Raw genomic sequence first — 20513 nt, 5'->3', positions numbered from 1 at the left:
AGACGATACTATATTTACCATATAATAATATTATCAGCTCTCCTATATCTCAGTCAATTTACATAGTTTAAAATAGAACATCTTATTAAAAACATCTAGATATACACAGATTAGGAAACGCTTACAACATACAAATACACAAACTAGAAATAAATCTTTAGCATACTGGTATATACAACGGTGTGATACAATACATAATTTCAGTCATGCTCTATCTACACATCATATTGCTTAAAAGAAGATTTGGAGGGCAGTGGTATGAAGAAGGGCATGGGGGCGCTCTACACTTAAATTTGTGCAAATCAAAAACGGGATCTGAAGTACCACTGAGTTGTATGAGGAATGCATGGCTGGAAACGGAAAGGGCCCATATTACTGAGGTATTTACAGATACTGGCTAAAGAGCACTATGTGGGCAAATGCAGAAAGGCTTCTTCGTCCCTTTACTTCTTGACAGCCAGCATGGCATCAACCTCCTCCTCCACCTGGAGAGTGTGCCACTGGGCGATGGGTCGCCGGGGGTTGGCCAGCATGTCTGACCAGTGTCGCAGCTCGGCACCGGTGCTGTTGTAGCCCACAAAGACTTTGCCGATGGCATCGTTCTTGCCAATCTTGTCATAGTCCAAAACAGTTACCACCACTTGCACTTTCTGAAAGAGGACACAAAAATGCACAAGTGTCAGCCAGCCCTACAGACAAAGCCCTGGGACACACAGAGTTTCCGTGGGAGCTGAGGAATGAGAACTAAGAATCCACTTCTAACCACCAGGATGAGGCTGAAAGCTCTTGACTGTGGAAACGTCAGTCCAGTTTTTGTTGTTCTATCTCTACATCATTGTCACTATCACTACTGTCTTTGCTGCCATCGCTATCTTATTATCTTTGGGGTGGGGGGAGGCAGTGTCTTATGTAACTCAGACTGGGTTTAAGCTCATTATGCAGCTGAGGATGATCTTGATCTCTTGATCTCCCTGTTTCTACCCTCTCCCCAGGTGCTGAGATTACAGGTGTGTGTCATTATGCCTGGCAGTTAGCTTAACACATACACACTAAATTTTTATTACATATTTCATATTATCTTAGTAACTTTACAGAATAATTCAGTTATTTCTCTCAGTAGATCCTATTAATATTTCCATTGCACAGAGAAAGATACTGGAAGCTCACAAGAGTTTCTAACTCATCTGAGATCACATAAGGACTGAGTGCGTTGGTCTCCATACTCCATGCTATAAACCGCCTATGGAAGGCTGTGACACTGTTATACGAGTCTCATCCACGAGGGTTCTGGCATTAGGACTTAGGTCATTCTTTTTTGTTGTTGCTGTTCTTTGTTTTTTTCCTTTGTTTTGGTTTTTCAAGACAGAGCTTCTCTGTGTAGCAGCCCTGGCTGTCCTGGAACTCACTCTGTAGACCTGGCTGGCCTCGAACTCACAGAGATCTGCCTGTCTCTGCCTCCCAAGTGCTGGGATTAAAGGTGTGAGCCATTACCACCCAGCATTGCTGTTATTCTCAATAAAACTTTCTGAGTAATCATTGTGATGTCATTTCAAGGACAGCCAGTATTTTATGTAAAACTAAAAGGATTTGACCTAGTCATATAATTGTGACCATGAACAATGACAACACAGTATAAATCTTAGAAAAGGAATGAACTAAATAAAATATACTTTTTCTTGAGTAAGATTCTCTTAATGAACATGAATAAGTAACTACTGTGTATCTGGCATTGATATTAAATGGGTGTCACTTTAGGACACACACGTTTTTCCCTGGGACTCCATCAGATTGTGAGGGTTTATTTACTAACTCCCTCTATTGGACTGACTGAATCTATGAAAGCAAATTCATATTATTATAGCATAAAAAAACACTCTCTAAAGAACAGCTCAGTTCTATTTCCCAGTTAATGAATTTGGGTAGCCAGAATATGCGATGGCTCTGATTTAGACACTGGAGATAAAGGTAAAAGATGAAAATAAAGTAGCTATATTAATTTATGGCCAGCATTAAAGGGAAGAAAAATCCAATGATGAAAGCCAGGCCCAGATGAAGATCCACTGAGTTCCAGCCCTGGAGGACTTTGATTCTGAGGACACAAGCACACAAGGACATCTCTGTATTGAGAATGTCACTGAGGTTCATTTTTGGGACGGCAAAAACAGCTACTACCTTTTCCCCTCTATTATTCTACGTGTCTTTTACTTCATGTAGCTCAATCCCATTCATTGCTCTGTCCCTTTGCATCCACCCCTGCACACCCCCCCAATAAGGCAAAATTTACAATTACTGTCCTTTTTGTTGTTGTTGTTTTGTTTTGTTTTTTGTTTGTTTGTTTTTTCAAGACAGGGTTTCTCTTTCTCTGTATTGCTTAGAGCCTGTCCTAGAAATCGCTCTGTAGACCACGATGGCCTCAATCAAACTCACAGAGATCTGCCTGCCTCTGCCTCCCAAGTGTTGGGATTAAAGGCGTGTGCCACCAATGCCCCGCCTCAACTACTGCCTTTTTTAAAAAGAAATTTTCTTATTACATTTATTCACTTTTTGTGTGTGTGTGTTGTGTGTGTGTGTGTGTGTGTGTGTGTGTGTGTGTGTTCATGCGTGCACGGGCATGCACTATACTGCACATGTGGAGAGGACAACTTGCGAGAGTTGGTTCTCTCCTTCCACCACATGAGTCCTGGGCATCAATCCCAGATTATCATGATTGGCAGAAAGTGTCTTTATCCATCTAGCCATCTCACGGGGCCCAACAATTACTTTTGAATGTGGAATTTAGAAGGCAAAATGTAGCACTGTCTCATATGTGCAGCCTTGCCATGATGGCAATATTAAGAAAATTATCTTTCTAGGGTGGGGATATGGCTCAGTGGTGGTTGGTTCATCCCTAAGTACCACAAATAAACAAAATAAATTAATTACCTATCAAATAGGTAGTGTTTGGAAGCAAGGGGAAGATGATATTTGTGGCCTTGATTCTCAGATCTTGTCCCAAGCAAATGCTCTGTGATTATGAAGGGACCAGCATGGGGACATTTTGTGGAAACATAATGAATGTTTTCAGAGTTAGGACAGACTTGATTATGTTACTGAGAGGTGAACTGATTAGGGCACCCAATGGATCTATTCTGCAGTTGCCTCTGTAGTTTATTTCTGCAGTTTTGGATGGCGGTGACCATGATGATTTTTTTTTTTTTTGCATGCTTTCAGAGATTAGCATAATTTGCTTCCTTCACAAAATGTTTCACGGGGATTGAGAAAGATAGAAGACAGGTACATAATCTTATAATCTCAGCCTAAAAGAAAACTAGCCCCCTTCAAAAGCAGTTAAGACACTGTGGTCTTTAGGGCTGTGGTTCTCAACCTGTGGGTCATGACCTTATGGGGTCAAACAACAGTTTCACAGGGGTTGCCTAAGACCACCGAAAACAGAGATATTTACATTATGATTCATAACAGTAGCAAAGTGATAGTTATGGGGTAGCAACAAAACAAATTTTATGGTTGGGGGGGGGGTCACCACAAGGGCCACAGCATAAGGAAGGCTGAGAAGCACTGATTTGGGGAAATATAAAGCTTGGAAAACAGCATTCTTGGATTAAAAAAAAAAAGGAAGAAAAATCAAATTTGTAGGAGCAGTGAAGGCAGGATGGAACCAGTGTGGGCCTGCTATTCCCAGGTCTAGTCTGAAGCATGCCAGGCTCAGCCGTCTCTCCTCTAAAATGCCACCCCAAATCACAACTTCTATTTTGTTTCTAATATGTCTTCCTTTCAATATATTTGTGCTTCCCGAAATTCATAGGTGAAATGTATTTTTATAGGTATAGGTATGGGACTGTAGTTGAAAGGAGTAAGTTTACAAGAAGAGTTTTTTTTTTTTTTTTTTCATCTCAATACCTTGCTTTGTATTGTTTTGTGGAATTAAAAACAAAATGCCAGGGGGTGTTAGTTTCCATAGGAATAAGGTCTTGGAACTCAAAGTTCACTGAGCAGATATTGCAAAATAAATTCTGATAGAAAACTGATGTTCCAAGTGTTTGCCAGAAGGGCCAAAGTGTTCACAGGTTTAACTACTGAAAAAGTGACTGGAAATAGGGAAACAATACAGTTTACTTATTTAACTGCTGTTGAAAATAAGCAAATACATACAGTGTTCTAGCATGTGAAATGTGTGTGAGTTAGTTTATCTACAAACCACAGGCTAATGTTAGAAGGAGAAGGACTGGTTATTTTTTCTCTATAGAAGCAGATTGCTTATTGTAGCCTGGGAATAAATAGGCAAGTCCATTCTCTCTTAGCTTTTGGATCCTGTAGGCGAACTTATTGACATAGCAAAGCGGTTCTGTTGGTTTTCTATTTTCCACCTTAATTTCTGCTGGGCAGAAGGCAGCTAGCTGGTCCAGCTGACACATCAGCATTTCTCATGCTGTGGAGCTTTATTATGTTCTGGCTGGCAGAGCTCAGGCATCAAATGTGCATGGGGCAGTTCTAATGAAGGCACGGGCACTGATGACTCGAAGGTTCTTTGCTTGTCACTGATGTGATCTGAAGGCATGAAATTGGATGGAAGGACAAATGCGTGTCTGACGTTACCTGGATCTGCTCGAAAGGAACTTCAAAGCTGAAGGACTCGTTGTAGTAGGGGTTAAGCGTGTTCTTCTTAATGGTTGTCTTCTTCTTCTTCAGTCTCTTGCCGTTCTGCATCAGATGAATCTTCACATAAGGATCTGAAAAACAGAAAGGGGAGTTTCAGGAGATCAGATGTATGTCTTATGTCAAGTATTTTGTTACATTTCTTGTGGTGGAATATTATTTTAACTATGTAAAGCTATGTTACATTTGTTTAGACTGTGGAAAGTTACTTTAACTTTTTAAAGGTGCGTTCCATTTCTTCATGCTGTGGAAAGTTACTGTGACTGTGTGAAGGTGCATTACATTTGTTCATGCTGCATTTGTTTAACCACTGTAAAGATGGGGGGTTAACTATGTAAAGATGTGTTGCCTGCCTAGGGCACCTGATTGTTCTAATAAAAAGCTGAACAGCTTGGAGCTAGGCAGAAAAGGGGTGGGCCAGGCTGGCAGGCAGAGAATAAACAGGAGGAGGAATCTAGGCTCTAAAGAAGGGGAATGAGAGAAGGGGGGGGGGTTGGACTGGACATCCCTGGGGCCAGAAGCCATGCAGTTACCAGACAGAGAAGCAGTGAAAGTAAGATATACAGAAGTAAGAAAGGTAATATAAACCCTGAGGCAAAAGATAGATAAAGAAAAACAGTAATTTAAACTAAAAGAGCTAGACAGAAATGAGCCTAAACTAGGTGGAACATTCAAAACTCATAGTACTTTTCCATGAGTTCGGAGCTGGTTGGCCGCCTGGAAGAAAAAGCCACATTTTGTTTATTTTGTGTGTGGCGGTGGGGTGCATGTCACAGTGCATGCACAGAGACCAAAGGACAACTTGTGGGAGTCTGTCCCCTACTATCTGGGTCCTAGGGATCAAGCTCAGGTCATCAGGTTTGGCAGCAGGCACCTTTACTGTCTGAGGCTTCTAGCCTGCCACAGCCACATGTTTAGATTATGAATTTTCTGAGAAAAGAACTGAGCCCCAACAGGGAAGGGATTATGTGGCATTTATTTAATATGCTGTAAAATGTCCAGTACCTTTCATTGAGAGGTTTCAAGCAAGCTCTGTGGCAGGCTATTGTAATGCTGGCTGAATCTCCCACTTACAATGGAAGGGAAGGACCATGGTATGCTGGGAAACCACTCCTTTGGGTGGAAATGTCTTGACATGTAGCATTTGCAGATCTCTGTGGTGTAAGTGTGCTCACCATGGCCCACGTGAAGCTACAAACAGTTTAACAACTTGGCACATAAAGTTTCTGGGAATTTAACAGTTGGCTTTGTGAGCTGGCAGAAGGCTTAGCTGTTGCTGGCTATCGGATGGGAATAAAGCTTGGCAGAGGCATGACAAAGGGGCCATTTCATTCATTTATTTATTCACACAGCCAATGCTGGTGTGTGGCAAAGATGGCTTAGAACCTCTTATTACTATCAGTAATAAGTTGATACTAATCAGTAGATAGGAGCCACACTGAACACAACAGATCTCTGTGTTCACGATGGGATCTCAGACTTGTGGGGTAATAGACAATAAGCTTTTAGAGAAAGGGGATGCGTATAAAATTAGAAGTTGATGAACAGGGAACAAGGGAGGAGCTGAGCCAAGATTGAACGGAAACAGCAGCAACAGTAGAGTGTGGATAAAGTAGGGGCACTGCTCAGAAGGCTTCTGTGGAGGGTGCACTGGACCTGAGATGGGAGCGTGAGGAAGAGAATCCAGCACTTGGTTGGTCAGTCCCTCTCCTCCCCCCCCCCCCCCCCCGTGTTGGGGGATCATACTAAGCCTTCAAAGGTTGGCAATAGCGTCCTTCACATGTGTGCAATGAATAAAGAAGATGCATACAGAGGTGATAAGGAAAGGGTTGGGATGAGCGACATACTTCACCACACAAGAAACCACGACGAACAGGAAACAATTCTCTACTGTTTCTTAAGCAATTTCCATTTCATATATAATGTAAGTTCATTATAGGAAAATACCAGAGGGCAATGATTAAAAGAAAAACAAATTAGTATCATCCAAATAACTACTTTCAAATTTCCTCTCTCTTTTCAGAACTTGAGTTGGGAGAAATATTACAGACAATCTAATGCCCACATAGTTTCAGAAAGCTGCAGATAAAAATATTGTTTTTATCTCCATCTCTCTGGGCTTCAGTAGAATGTAACTCCTTGTGGTAGTTTGAAAGAAAATGGCCTCCAAAGGGAGTGGCACCATTAGGAGGTGTGGCTTTGTTAGACTGGGTGTGGCCTTGTTGGAGGAAGTGTGTCACTGTGGGGGAGGGGGAGCTTTGAGTTCTCCTATGCTCAAGCTATTCACATTGTCACAGTTGATTTCCTGTTGCATTGTGATCAAGATGTTGCCAGCACCATGTTTACCTGCCATGACGCCATGCTCACCACCATGATGACCTCAGTTAAATGCTTTCCTTTGTAAGTGTTGCTGTGGTCGTAGTGTCCCTTTACAGGGACAGGGACAGAAACCCTATCTAAGATAGTCCTGAAGGACAGAAACTGCATGCTATACTGACCAGTCATCTTGACTGAAACAACCTGACACATAATAAAGATTTGGGGGGGGGGGGGTTGTTCATGCTATGGATTCATTCTAACACACAGCTGCATTCCTACTCCCCAGTCACTTTTTTTTTTTTTTTTTTTTTTTTTTTTGGTCAAATGAACAAGTAGAAAGTACTTAGGGCTTTACAATGTAAGTTTTCTTCCTCTTGGCCCTGTCTTCTTCCTTATATTTTTGGTTGTGAGCCTAGTCTTTAATGGCTGAGCCATCATCGCTCCAGCCCTCCTGTCTTCTTCCTATCTCCCCAAAGCTTACATATTTGGATATAGGTAGTTTGGGGATTTTTTTTTTTTTTTTTTTTTTTTTTTTGTCTATCTGAAGTCTTAGACTGTTTCTCCATTTTCTCCAGGCTTTTCCACTTTCTGCTCCTTGACTGCCTCGTTTCCAAAGTGTTCTCTGGCTTCCCTTCCTGCACTTTTCCTGAATTCTGACCCCTTTGCAGATGGCCCTAATCTTCCTTTATCTCATCAGTGACTTTTATGCGACTAAGCCTTGTTCTAGTTTTCCTGCCTCCTTGCTGAGACCCCTAAAGAGGAAGATAGCCATGAAGAGAGTCACACCTATGCTTTGAGGACAGACATGCAGATATTTGAAAGCAAAGAGCACCTCTCCTGCTCTTTGTTTCAGGACTCTGTATGATTTAGTTTGTTCTGTTTTAAGCATTATTACGAAAAGCAAATCCTTGTTAAACTCCCAGTGTCATGGTGGCTTAAGAGCCCTGGTGATTGTGTCATAAGATACAATGCTATAGAAATGATACAATAGGCTGTAATGGGACTTAATAATGTGGTTTTTCTTGAGTTCTGCAGCTTGACACTAGGCATGGTGTTGGAACATCCCTTGGGGTGTGGGAACTGTGTAAATACTGTGGGGAATTAGGCAAGCAATGAAACTGTGCTACCCCCCTCAGGCACTCTGTGCCCCTGGACTTGTGGAGTCCTCCAATTACCAGCAGCAAGCAGTCATGGACGTCTTCCTCATCTGAATACTGACAACCCTTCTTCAGCAACATCTAATAATACCTGCTACCACCTGAATAGGTACAAGACTGAGAGACATGACATGCCTTTTGTTTGTTTAATTTCTATTTAAAAATACTAGCCTATTTCTTTTTAGGCTTCAGTGGAAGAAATGTCTTTTTCTCTGGTCTCTGGTTTCCAATGATCTTTGGCTGCAACTTAAATGAAAGAGAGGCTGGAGACCAACATCAGGAAACTCTGATGACCCGAATCCTATTCCTAGAGCCCACTGAAAGGTAGGACAGACATGACTCTACAGAGTTGTCCTCTGACCTTCACTGTGCTTCATGGTGCAGGGGTGGCTGTACTCACACATGCACAACACACACACACACACACACACACACACACACACACACGTTCACATACACATGCTCACACAGGCATATCCTCACACACATACTCACACACACACACATGTTCACATACACATTCACTCACAGACACATCCTCACACACACATCTCACACACACACATGTTCACATACACATTCACTCACACACATGCTCACACACACACACATGTTCACATACACATTCACTCACAGACACATCCTCACACACACATCCTCATACACACACATGCTTACATACACATTCACTCACACACATTCTTACTTTCATATTCACTCACACACACATGCTTACATACAGTCACTCACACACACACACATCCATCCATCCATTCATTCACACACACACACACACACACACACACACACACACACACACACGCTCTCACACAAATCATACACGAATGCTCACATACACATTTACCCCCCAACATGCTTACATATACATTCACACATACATACACACACATACATACATTCACTCATAAACACACATGTTCACATATACACTCATACAACATCATGCTCACACACATTCACCCTCACACACATATACAGAAAGAGAGAGAGAGAGAGAGAGAGAGAGAGAGAGAGAGAGAGAGAGAGAGATGAAAGAAGGTCTCCTCCATCAGTGAAACAGTCATGAGATCTCCATGGCCTGTCTGGGTCATTGTCAGGTCTCTCATTTGGTTTTGTTATGTCTGTGTCATTGCTTCTTTCAAACAACATTGCCCCTCTCTCTCTCTCTCTCTCTCTCTCTCTCTCTCTCTCTCCTTCTCTCTCTCTCTCTTTTGTGGGAAATCAGGTTTGCTGGACTTTATCTCCTCCCTGTCATAACAGCTGTTCCGACTTGGAGGTTTTTGAGGACACTCTAATGAGACCACTCTCACACTCACATATGGACAAATCATTTTAATACACCAAATTAAAGTTTGTGTTCCCGATGTTCACAATTATGGTAGGCAGAATAATAGCTCCTCCAAAGACATGACTTTCTAATCTTGAGAACCTGCAAATATGCTGCATGGGAAAAGGGGCTGGCGAATGTGATTAAAGCCAGGACATTCAAATGAGGTCAGCCTGGTGTTTCCAGAAGGGTCCACACTTTTCATAAGTCCTTAAAAATGATGAGAACTTTTCCTGGCTATGATCAGAAAGAAATGAGACGAAGGAAGAAGGGAGAGGCATATATATGCCAGTGTTCTGGGTTATTTTATTTATATTTGAGACAGGCTAGCCTGAAACTCACTCTGGAGCTCAGGCTGGCCTCCAACTTCTGGCACAGTCTCTCAAGTGCTACCATTACAAGAATAAACTACCATGCCTTGATTTGAACAAAGAAGGGACCACAAGCTCAGGTACGTGAGTGACTGCTAGAAGGAAAAATTTAGAAAGGACAAAAAAACAAAACAAAACAACAACAACAAAAACAAATAGCGTCAAGGAGTGTCCTTTTCTCTAGAGCCTCTAGGAAGGACAATCCTGTCAACAGGTGGACTTGAGCCCATTGAGGGTTGTGTTAGCTTTCTTATTTATTTATTTATTTATTTATTTATTTATTTATTTATTGAGACAGGGTTTCTCTGTGCAGCTTTGGAGCCTATTCTGGCACTTGCTCTGGAGACCAGGCTGGCCTTGAACTCACAGAGATCCTCTTGCCTTGGTCTCCGAGTGCTGGGATTAAAGGCGTGCGCCACCAACACCTGGCTTGTGTTAGATTTCTTAACATTTACGTTGGGACATAGAAATTGCAAGTACATCGGGCAGTGGTGGCACACGCCTTTAATCCTAGCACTCATGAGGCAGAGGCAGGTGGATCTCTGTGAGTTTGTGGCCAGCCTGTTGGAGACCAGAGCTAGTTATAGGACAGTCAAGGCTACACAAAGAAATCCTGTTTTGTCTCAAAAAACAAAACAACAAGAAGTTGTATTTATTTATTATGTGGACCATGACTTTTAAAACACATGTACATTGTGGAATGGCTAATTTGGGCTAACAACCAGGTTTTATTCACATACTTGCTTTTCAAGGTGAGAACATTTACTATGTACTACCTTGGAGATTTTCAAGAATCCTTGCTTTATTGACTACAGTTACCACATCATATAATAGGCCTATTAAACTTATTCTTCCTCTTCTCTAAATGAATGTGAGGTTTCTCTAACTCCATACAACTATACGAAAATAAATGTGTGTTGTTTTAAGACAAAGACTTGGTGATCATTTCTTCTTAGTGGCAACAGAAAACTAATAAAGCAACCATCTTTTGAAGAGTTTCTGTTGTTTGTCAAGCAAGGCGTGAGGATGAGTCCAGGTGCTTTCAAGATATGTATGTGTGTGTGTGGGGGGGGGGGGCTTTCGATTGAACCCAGGGTCTTAGGTGTGCCAGATAAGCACCCTGAGTGGCCTCTCCAATCTTCATGAAACTGATCTTTTGGAAAAGGCTGATATTCTCTCCACTCTCCTAAATGTGGTTATGCTGATCTTCAAATCTAAAGCCTTAAAAAGGTTGAGTTCTTTGAACAAATATAAAGTAAAAGAACCCTGAGCATGCCATCCAAAAATCATAGTACTATCTATACTTTTTAGATTCTATGTTAAAACTAGTGAAACTGGATAAAATATGAGCTGAGAATGATTTTAAAAGGCTTAAAACAATAATGGCTCTTAACACTTGAAGTATAATTTATGTTTTCCATAAACCTATTCCATCCATCCATCTATCCATCCATCCATCCACCCACCAACCCGTCCATCCATCCATCTCTATCATTTAAAATTATATCATGTCATTTTATAGTACAATAATCCCTGTCAGGAAATGCTTGAGAATGTCTGATTTTTTTTTTCCCCCTCAAGAATCCAAATCCAGGTTTGCTGTCTCAAAATCTGCTGCCCTTTGTGGTTTTCCAAGTTGAAAGTTTAGTATAGTGTTTATAAGCACAGATGCTGAAACCAGACTATCTTGGATCTTGGCCCTGCTCCTCACAGCTGTGTGGTCTTGCAGAAGATATTTAACCTTTTTGGTTAAATGTTTCCTCCAACTATAGATTAGGGAAAATGATAATAGCTAATCATAGAGTTACAGAATCAAACACACAGAAAGTGTTTTAACCTCAGGCTGGCATATATTATTATCATGTGTTAAGGCAGGCTCTATGACCCAGACTGACCCCTAGCTCAGTTTACTGACCTGGTACCCATACCCAGCAAGCAGGAGAGTCTGGGATGGCCAGATCCAAAGCCACCCTCCCCCACAAATGGCAGTGCTGGTGGCATTGTCCTAAACAGAAGGACTCTGGCTGGGTAAACAGAGCATTGCTATCAGGTAAACAAGCCTACAGGTTTCTGTTAACTAGAAAGGCAGATCTCTTGAGGCAGTTTTGGTTCATGAGAAACCCTTGTTAAACCTCCAGGAACCCCCTTAACCTTGCCCCAAAAGCCAACTACCTTTGGGAAGGGCACCTAGCTCTGGATCAATGTGGATGGCTTGCATTAGTTCAGATGCCCACCACCTTGCTTACTGCCATACACAATCTGCTTGCTTTTCTGTCACTTTGCCCCACTCCCCATAGATGGCCTTGGCAGCTTGATTCCTCAATAAAGCTTTCTTTCTGCCCTCAGAGAGGTCTGGTTGGATAGTTTCTTTGCCCCATTCCTCATAGAGACAAGCTCCCCTCGCACTATGCCTTCTCTAAGCGAAGGGTTGACTTGTGAAGACTTTAATCATGTATGCCATCAAAGAATATTACTGCTTTATGGGGTGATCTTGAAGTGCAAGACAGAAAACTAATTTAGCATCTTGCAAAGTTTTCTCCCATTCTTGAAATAAATTACCCTGAGTTGGGAAGGTAAAGTTAGAGACCTAAGCAGAATGTTTTCACGGACAATCTTGGACAGCAGGAGTCAGAACTATTTAACCTTTGTAGATTCTGAAGCCAGCTAAAATGATGACATATTTGGGCATCTCACACTTGAGCTATTTATTAATACTTTTCTTGTGTTGCTAAAAATGAGGACATAGAGAGGACTCTTTCACTGTTGATATTTGTTGTCGGGGATGTGGTAATGCCAGTTGTTGGCAAGTCTCATATCTGTGTCCCTTTTTCTGTTAATTTTTTTTTTTTTGCTGTGAGAAAATTTCATAATTTAGTTTCTTCCTTCTAGTTTTCACTTTGATATAGAGCCTTTCTTTTCTCCCTCTCTCCCCCTCCCTCTTCCTTTCTGTCTTGCCTTTCTTTCTTTCTTTCTTTCTTTCTTTCTTTCTTTCTTTCTTTCTTTCTTTCCTCTTCATCCCCGTTTCTCATCCAGAGTGATGGACAGAAAATCATTATGTTAAGGCTATCCTAATATGATTGATCAAATCATTTATTGAACAGCATGGAGTCAAGAAGTGCCATTTGTTCATTGCCTTTACACTTCGAGCATGATTAAAAGAATCATACATATTCATATGCATTCTCAGACATATCTCCTACTAATGTTGGTTTTCTCTGTTGAAGGTGACCTGCCAATAGTCAATTTTTATCAAATTGATCTGGTCCTGGTGCTCCAGTATCCTTCTCTAGGTCGGACGAACTGTCACCTCCACAGAGTATCTCAGGTGCTGTATTCATCCCAATCCCCAACTCTCACCTCTGCACTCTAGATACAGAGCTTGGAGACAGGGTCATAGTGTACCCTCGCTGGCCTGGGACTCCCTGTGTAGACCAGACAGAGACCCACCTGCTTTGACCTCAGAGTGCTGGGCTTAAAGGCTCACACTACCACACCCAGACCATCACTGTCTTTTGGTCATTGAATAATAATATAATAATATAATATACCATAGCTATACCCCACTCCCCTGCTGTTCTGGTAACTGTCCTTCCTTCTTTACCTTTCCCAGTCACACTGTATAAAAAGCTTTGCTTGCTTTGATGAGCTTGTCTTTGGAGGGGCTGGTGATCTGTGCAAATCTGCAGTGAGCATCAAAAGACAGTTCAGAAAGTCTTTCCTACAGATAATTTTCAGGAACTGTTATTTGTTCCTCTCATTTTTGTCTTTGAGAATCAGATGATAATTTCTTCTTTTATTTCCTCTGGCCTGAGACCCTCACTGACACATTTAATGAGATTACCATCTTTACTATTATTTGAACACAGTTGTTGAGATTTTTTTCCTTTCTGTGCTCCTTTTCTCACACATTCTACAAAGCAACCGGATACTCCTGATGCCACTTAGCTGTGCTAAACAAAGTTCCTGACTACATCATCTTCACTAACACCGCTAGCAGCTCAGTTTTCACAGGTCACACTGTCACCTCAGAAGCACATAAAATATGAGCAACATAGAAAATGTGCCTTCAAGGGGCAAGCACAGAACACGAGGTGTCACAAGGTCACAGCCACCTCAGCCCTTCTCTTATGCTTCAGCCAGAAACTACTCGGTTTCCTCTCTCCCTCACCCCCCAAAGTCTTTTCTTCACTTTAATTCTGAATTCCTGGAGCCAAAAGTTAGAGCATCTTGGGCCAGGATTCCTTCTACTTCTGCACTTGGTCTTCACGACCTGTTAAGCTTCTGCTCTTTTATTTCAGTTAGTCCATCCTAACTGCGAGGTCAGAACACCTTCTGTAGTTGCTGGTCTCAAGGGCTCCTTCCCTGCATTGCTAAAGCTACGTCACATGACCACACCACCCATTAAAAATCTTTAGTGGTGTCACATCTGAACCTGCTGGGGTATGTCTGGTCCATCCTAGGATTTGGTTTGTCTCTCATACCTGACGCTCAAGGTTTGTCACACAGAACTTTAAATGCTGTGGCTCTGAGATTCTTGTTCTAGCCTGTGATGCCCTTTCTCTCCTTGACATTCTTAACTTTGGCTTAAAAGTCACCTGAAGATTTTCCTGAATATTCATTTCCTAAATGAGCATTCGGCACCTTATCAACCAGTAGCTTTAAACAGACCCTCTTTGCCGATGGCCTTTTCTTTTGTACCTTTCTGCTTCTCTGGTATTGGAGGACATCTGAGCTACTTCAATAACATAAAAAACAATCTTCTTTTGGGAAAACATGTTTTGTTTTTTTCCCCCCAGAAACAGGGTTTCTCTGTGTAGCTTTGGAGCCTGTACTGGCACTAGCCTCTGTAGACTAGGGTGGCCTCGAACTCACAGAGATACGCCTGCTTCTGCCTCCCAGGAGCTGGGATTAAAGCCCCCACCACCACTGTCTGGCAAACATGTTTCTGAACGAAGAATTGTATCTTAAGTGATGAACTTTGGAAGGACAACTACTCATATTATTGGAACATTTCCGTTACTAGTCTATATTTCTACCTTAAAACCCTAGGACATTTCCACCCCCTCCTTCCCTGAGGCAGTTCTAGTGTCAATTTGTGCTAACTTCATAGAAATATAATTGCCAAACAGCTGGCTGTAAGCAATGAGATAGAAAGGAGCCACTAAAGGCTTTGTGTATTTACAATGAGAACTGGAAAGTGGCAGTTCAAAGCTGAATAATGCATGCTGCCTGCCGTTTAATTCTGACAATTTTGCATAATGACACTGTCTTCTTTCTTAACCACCACAGTGACCGTGGGCTCTGGTGACCATGGCCTTCTATTTCAAAGACTTTTCTCAGTAAGAATTAGCCTCATTGCAGCTGCTTTGTTTAATACCTTCTGAGCTGGCACCCAGCTTCTGAGCATCCTCAGATATTATTCCTTTTATCCTTTGTTCTGTGTATAATGCTCACTGAATTCAGCTTACATTACAGGATGAAGAAAGTGATGATTACATCAGTTAGGGCTCTAGTGATTGAACCAGCATTTCTAATGGTTCAAATCAGAAGGTTCCTTATAGGCTTTGTAAGACAGAAAAATCTAGAAGTGTCCCCTGAAACCTTCTCCCTACTTATTTTTTGAGTAAAAAAACTCCCGAAGTTTAAAGTTTAAACCTTTTTACCTAGCTACACCCATTTCCTCTAACTCTTCTGTGACACTATGGCTGACTGACTACCTCTTCATTCTTAGAGGCAATGTAGTCAACTTCCACAGTGGATCTCTCAAACTTTGGTTCTCAATGCAGGGAACTTCTGACAGCGTCTGGGTACATTTCTCATGTCACCACAGAGAAAAGGGGGCTGCTATGGAAATTTAGGTGGGGGGATTCTGCTAAATATCATATAATACACAGGATAGGTCACAACAGAAAAGATGAGTTTTAAATGTCAACAGAGGGGCTAGAGAGATGGCTTAGTAGATAAGAACACTTGCTGCTCTTCCAGAGGACTAGGGTTCGATTTCCAGCACCCACACGGCAGCTCACAACTGTCTGTAACTCCAGTTCCAGGGGATCTGACACCTTCACACCAATGCACATAAAATACATTTTTAAAAAATATATCAATAGACATGAGCTTGATAAACCCCACCTTGGAATCTGCTCTATCTTTCTTTAAGACACAGGTGTGAGGAGTAGGGCTGCCTAGACCATGCCTCACTAAGGTGAAGATAACGCTATTAATGGGACAGCAGGACAAGAAGGCAGGAAGAGCCTACATTCCCTCCCCTGAACTACCTACCTGTCCTGGCCACACTCCCATCCATGGATTTAAGGAAGATGAGGAATTGGAAAACTAAATCTTGTCTTTTTGTCTTGTCTTGTGGGTTATCTCTGTCACAGCAGTTCAGTGGGGTTAATAGACAGTATAAAGTTGGTGATGTCAGCAGGTTCCAGGTTTGCCCATGTCTCTTTCTGTGGTGTTCATCTTAAACTGCACATGGTAGCCTTGCCCGCCTTTCTAGACTTTCTTGTTCAGAATACAAATACCAGCACCAGCTGCGTCCCATATGATCACAAAATACTATTTCAAGGGAAAAGAGTCTACACCTAGAATTACCAAGAAAGCTCCAACTTTTCTCTGATTAGATAGCATAGAGAAAATTCTGCTCTAAAAATCCATATGAGCCAAAGAAGTTTAGATCTGAGAACTAGGTCCCTCTTCAAATCAATAAGGAGGAAGGGCCACACTGACTTATTTTTAGAGGTAGAGGCAGGATCTGCTCTATTCAAAGTTCATTGCTAAGAGTAGAAAAAAGGACGGCTCTCGGCCAGACAGTGGTTGCACACACCTTTATCTCAGCACTCAGGAGGCAGACACAGGCAGATTTCTAAGTTTGAGGCCAACCTGGTCTTTATAGTGAGTTCCAGGACAGCTAAGGCTACACAGAGAAAACTTGTTTCATAAGAACAAAACAAAAAAACAAAACCAAAAAAAAAGAAAAAAAGGAAGAAAGGAAGGATGGCTCTCAACAGGCATCAGAAGGGTTTAACCCAAAGGAGGGCTGGCAGATGGGAGGGAACCAGTGGGTGTTTATGGAGTTTTCAATTATGGTCCCTGCCTAAACGTAGGAATATAATCATAGTTACTTGTCAAGAAACTTTTCTCATATTCAAGCAGGTTCCCACAAATGAACCACCAAACACTTGTTTAAAGTGGACTAGTAGTGGGAGAGACTGTGGAGCGCATAAAGGTAGATTGAGGATTCAGAATTTCTTTGCCAAATGTAGTTTTTTTCTTCTTCCTCAGCACTTACTGAGTAAGCCTTGCTCTATCAGTAAGGCAATTGTTTAGCAGTATACAAATAATTAAATAGTCATCAGTTTCAAAGAACTAACAACTTTTAGTTCTATCACTGGCAGTTTCAGCATATTTACTAGAGGGGATCTTTATAAATAATTTATAAGCATTTGGAAAAGACTATATAAAAGAGTTGGTGTGTCTATAGTTGAAAATGTCTGTGCAGATTAAAATACTCCCTGTAATGCTATAGCAAGTTTATAACATTAAAAATATATTCTGGGGAAATTTTCCAAGTGAGCATACAATTTAAAAATAAATTTACATTGGTTAAGTGCAATGCTTACTAGGAGAAAACAACATTGTATAAGTGACAACCACAGAGAAAACCAACCCTATTTTAATGAGACAGATAGGAAAATAGCAAAGGTTGATTTAGTTCATTAATGGTGGCAGCATGTTTTGAAGAGACAAAAGCATAAAGGCACAATGCTAATCATGAATTAAATGGAAAGCATTTTCTTTTTAAACACTGGTGGTGGAAATCACCAAATTCCACCTATCATTTTGAGGATCATCTAATGGTTTTTATGTGACTTCAAGCTTCTTGAATGGGAATGCACAGACACAAAGTGGAAAACAGAGAAGAGTGCAGAGAGAGAGAGAGAGAGGGGAGTTAGCCAGAGAAGATTTCACGGCTGTGGTGGTGTAATATGAAATAAGAGAGCCATGAGCATATGGAGCTCCACTTCTAGGAAATAAGGAGTGCCCTATGTTTGAATGAGCTGTTTTTTTTTTTTCCTGTACAGTTTTTATAGATGAGTTTTTCAACTGTAACTCAAGCTTATTTCTCTTGTACTTAGAAAAATCTCTCATATAAGGTAGGAATTATACTTGATGCTTTCTGGATGGCTACAAAAAGTTTGGTGGAATGAGCAAAGATAAACTGTTTGTATGGGTTGACAAACAAAATCCAGCAGAGAAATGGTCAAATGATTCAGAAAGGAAAACAATACCAGACAACAAATCTGGCTGGAAACTTCCCAACTTGGGGAGACTCCGGCTTGGTCTTTTATAGCAGAGGGAAAGGCCCTTGGTGAGATACCACATTGAGAAAACCTAGACAATTCCAATTGATAAAACACATGGGTGATGTGGCTACTTGGTGATAGTGCTAGGTTTTAAGTATATGCAATTTGACAAATGGAAGCAAGTGCAAACAAGCACAAATGCAAACAGTTGAGAACAGAGGTACCTACATGCCCTATGCCTAAGTGGGGTCTATGCTGTTATAGGTTTTTATTTAAGGGTCATCTAATTATTTCTTTTTTTCTTCTTCTTGGTTTTTTGAGACCAGGTTTCTCTGTATAGCCTTGGATGTCCTGGAACTCACTCTGTAGACCAGGCTGGCTTTGAACTCATGGAGATCTGATGGGGGAAGTCCTTCTGTATGCTGTGAATATATGTTTCTCTTATTGGTTGATGAATAAATGCTGATTGGCCAATAGCCAGGCAGGAAGCATAGACAGCGCTACCAGACTAGGAAAATTCTGGGAAGAGAAAAGGCAGGGAAGGAGCAGGGAGCCACCATGTAGCTGTGGAAGAAGTAACATGTCAGAGCATTATGGATAAGCCACAGCCTCATGGCAATATATGGTTTAATAGAAATGGGTTAATAATTAAGAAAGAATTAGCCAATAAGAGGCCTGAGCCATCAGCCAAGCAGTTTATAAGTAATATAAACCTCTGTGGGTTTATATGGGACCAAACGGCTTTGGTACCAGCTGGGAAACTCCGGTCTACAGGGATCCTTCTGGCCTTACCTCCTGAATGCTGGGATTAAAGGCATGTGCCGCCACCACCTGGTCATCTAATTGTTATAATGGATTAACAATTACCAGTCCTCACTAACTTCCTATTCCTGCATGCACCTGCTTCAAAATAGCCACACACCTTCTAAAACTCTGCCTTGTACGCACTTGGCAGCTTATGGACTGAAATGCCTTTGGAATAGCTGAAGGAAGGATCTGAAAAGGCTTGTGAAGGTTCTCGAACTTGCTGCAGATCTGGGCAAACCATGCAGGAGGCAAGGTAATGGCTGCTGTGCTTAGCTAGTGGATCAGGTCCTACAGCTTGTTCTTCAGCTTCAGAAAGGGAACATTTCTGTTTCAGGGAGTTGCTTTCTCTATGCTCCCCCTTTGTGTTCTAAGGGACCTTTCTGAGTCCATGGGCCTGGAAGGGGATGATGAACAATGCAGTCTTTTGTTTCCTCATTAGAAAAAAAGGACACTAAGAAAGATTCATAGGGGCTGGAGAGATGGCTCAGTGGTAAACAACATTGGCTGTTCTTCTAGAGGACTCAGATTCAATTCGTAGCACCCATGATGGCAGCTCACAACTGTGTCTAACTCCACTTGCAGGGGTATCTGATACCCTCACACAGACAAATGTACACATAAAATAAAAATAAACAGTCAAGCATGTGGTGAGGACACAAACACACAGAAGATCTGTAGTCTTGCTGGTAGCTCATATATCCCGACTCTGGTTTGAGACTTCACAGTATGAATAATACATGTCTTGTTTAAAAAGAATTGCCACCTGGATGGCCTTTTATTGAGCTTTTTATTTGGATGCTGTCTTTCCAGAGAGACAGATTTTATCTGGTTCATCAATGACTAAATATGGTTCTTTTTCAAAAATCTGCATGACTCTGAAGTTGGCTAGGCCTCTTCTCATTGAGAAGGTAACTTATATCTTCATGTGCCAGTTTCCTCATGCGGAGGAAAAAATAAGCCAAGGCTTCAGTATAGTACTGGATAACAGATAGAGGGAAATGACATGGAGCAATATGAAAATTTGTGAATAAATCCAATCACTATACAATGTTTCAGATCTTAGTAAAAACTACAGTAGTGATTCCTTTTTGCATTCTAATATCTTAGGATTTTATATTATATGAGAAGCCTAGTGCCTGAGAAATCAGAGTGGAGGGGAGTCATTCAATTTCTTATTTAGAAAAATTGAGCTGCCTTTAATAAGAGCACTTGTGAGACAGAGGCAGGCAGATCTCTGAGTTCGAGGCCAGCCTGGTCTACAGAGTGAGTTCCAGGACAGTTAGGACTATACAGAGAAACCCTGTCTCAGGAAACAAAAAACAAACCAAACCAAAACCAAAACCAAACCAAAACAAAACAAAACAAAAAACACCTCACACAAACCAAAACGCAGGAAGAAAAACTAGTTCCCATGAAATAGGTTAATTCTTGGTGAGATTCCATAATCACTAAGTGAGTGTAGGGATGGCTTGGGAGACTGGATGCTAGGGGCTGGCTTTTTCTACATGTTCCATTCTCCTGAAGCAGATGCATTCTATTAGGCTGA

General features: G+C 41.4%; 1 protein-coding gene across 2 annotated transcripts in view; it reads right to left on the bottom strand.

Annotated features, from left to right (window-relative positions):
- Positions 1-255: 255 nt before the first annotated feature.
- Positions 256-20513, bottom strand: part of Syt1 (synaptotagmin 1) — a 199876-nt gene continuing 179618 nt past the window's right edge. For both annotated transcript variants that reach the window (XM_035451860.1, XM_035451861.1), the window contains exons 7-8: positions 4594-4727; positions 256-650 (exon numbers count right to left, since the gene is read on the bottom strand). In XM_035451860.1, the coding sequence (XP_035307751.1) occupies positions 444-650; positions 4594-4727 (341 nt within the window). In that variant the 3' untranslated portion in view covers positions 256-443. The remainder of the gene's footprint in view (positions 651-4593; positions 4728-20513) is intronic.

The sequence above is a fragment of the Cricetulus griseus genome (genome assembly GCF_003668045.3).
Source record: "Cricetulus griseus strain 17A/GY chromosome 1 unlocalized genomic scaffold, alternate assembly CriGri-PICRH-1.0 chr1_0, whole genome shotgun sequence".
Lineage (NCBI taxonomy): Eukaryota > Metazoa > Chordata > Mammalia > Rodentia > Cricetidae > Cricetulus > Cricetulus griseus.
Note: the sequence above shows the minus strand (reverse complement) of the source record. Positions and strands in the feature narration are given on the sequence as shown.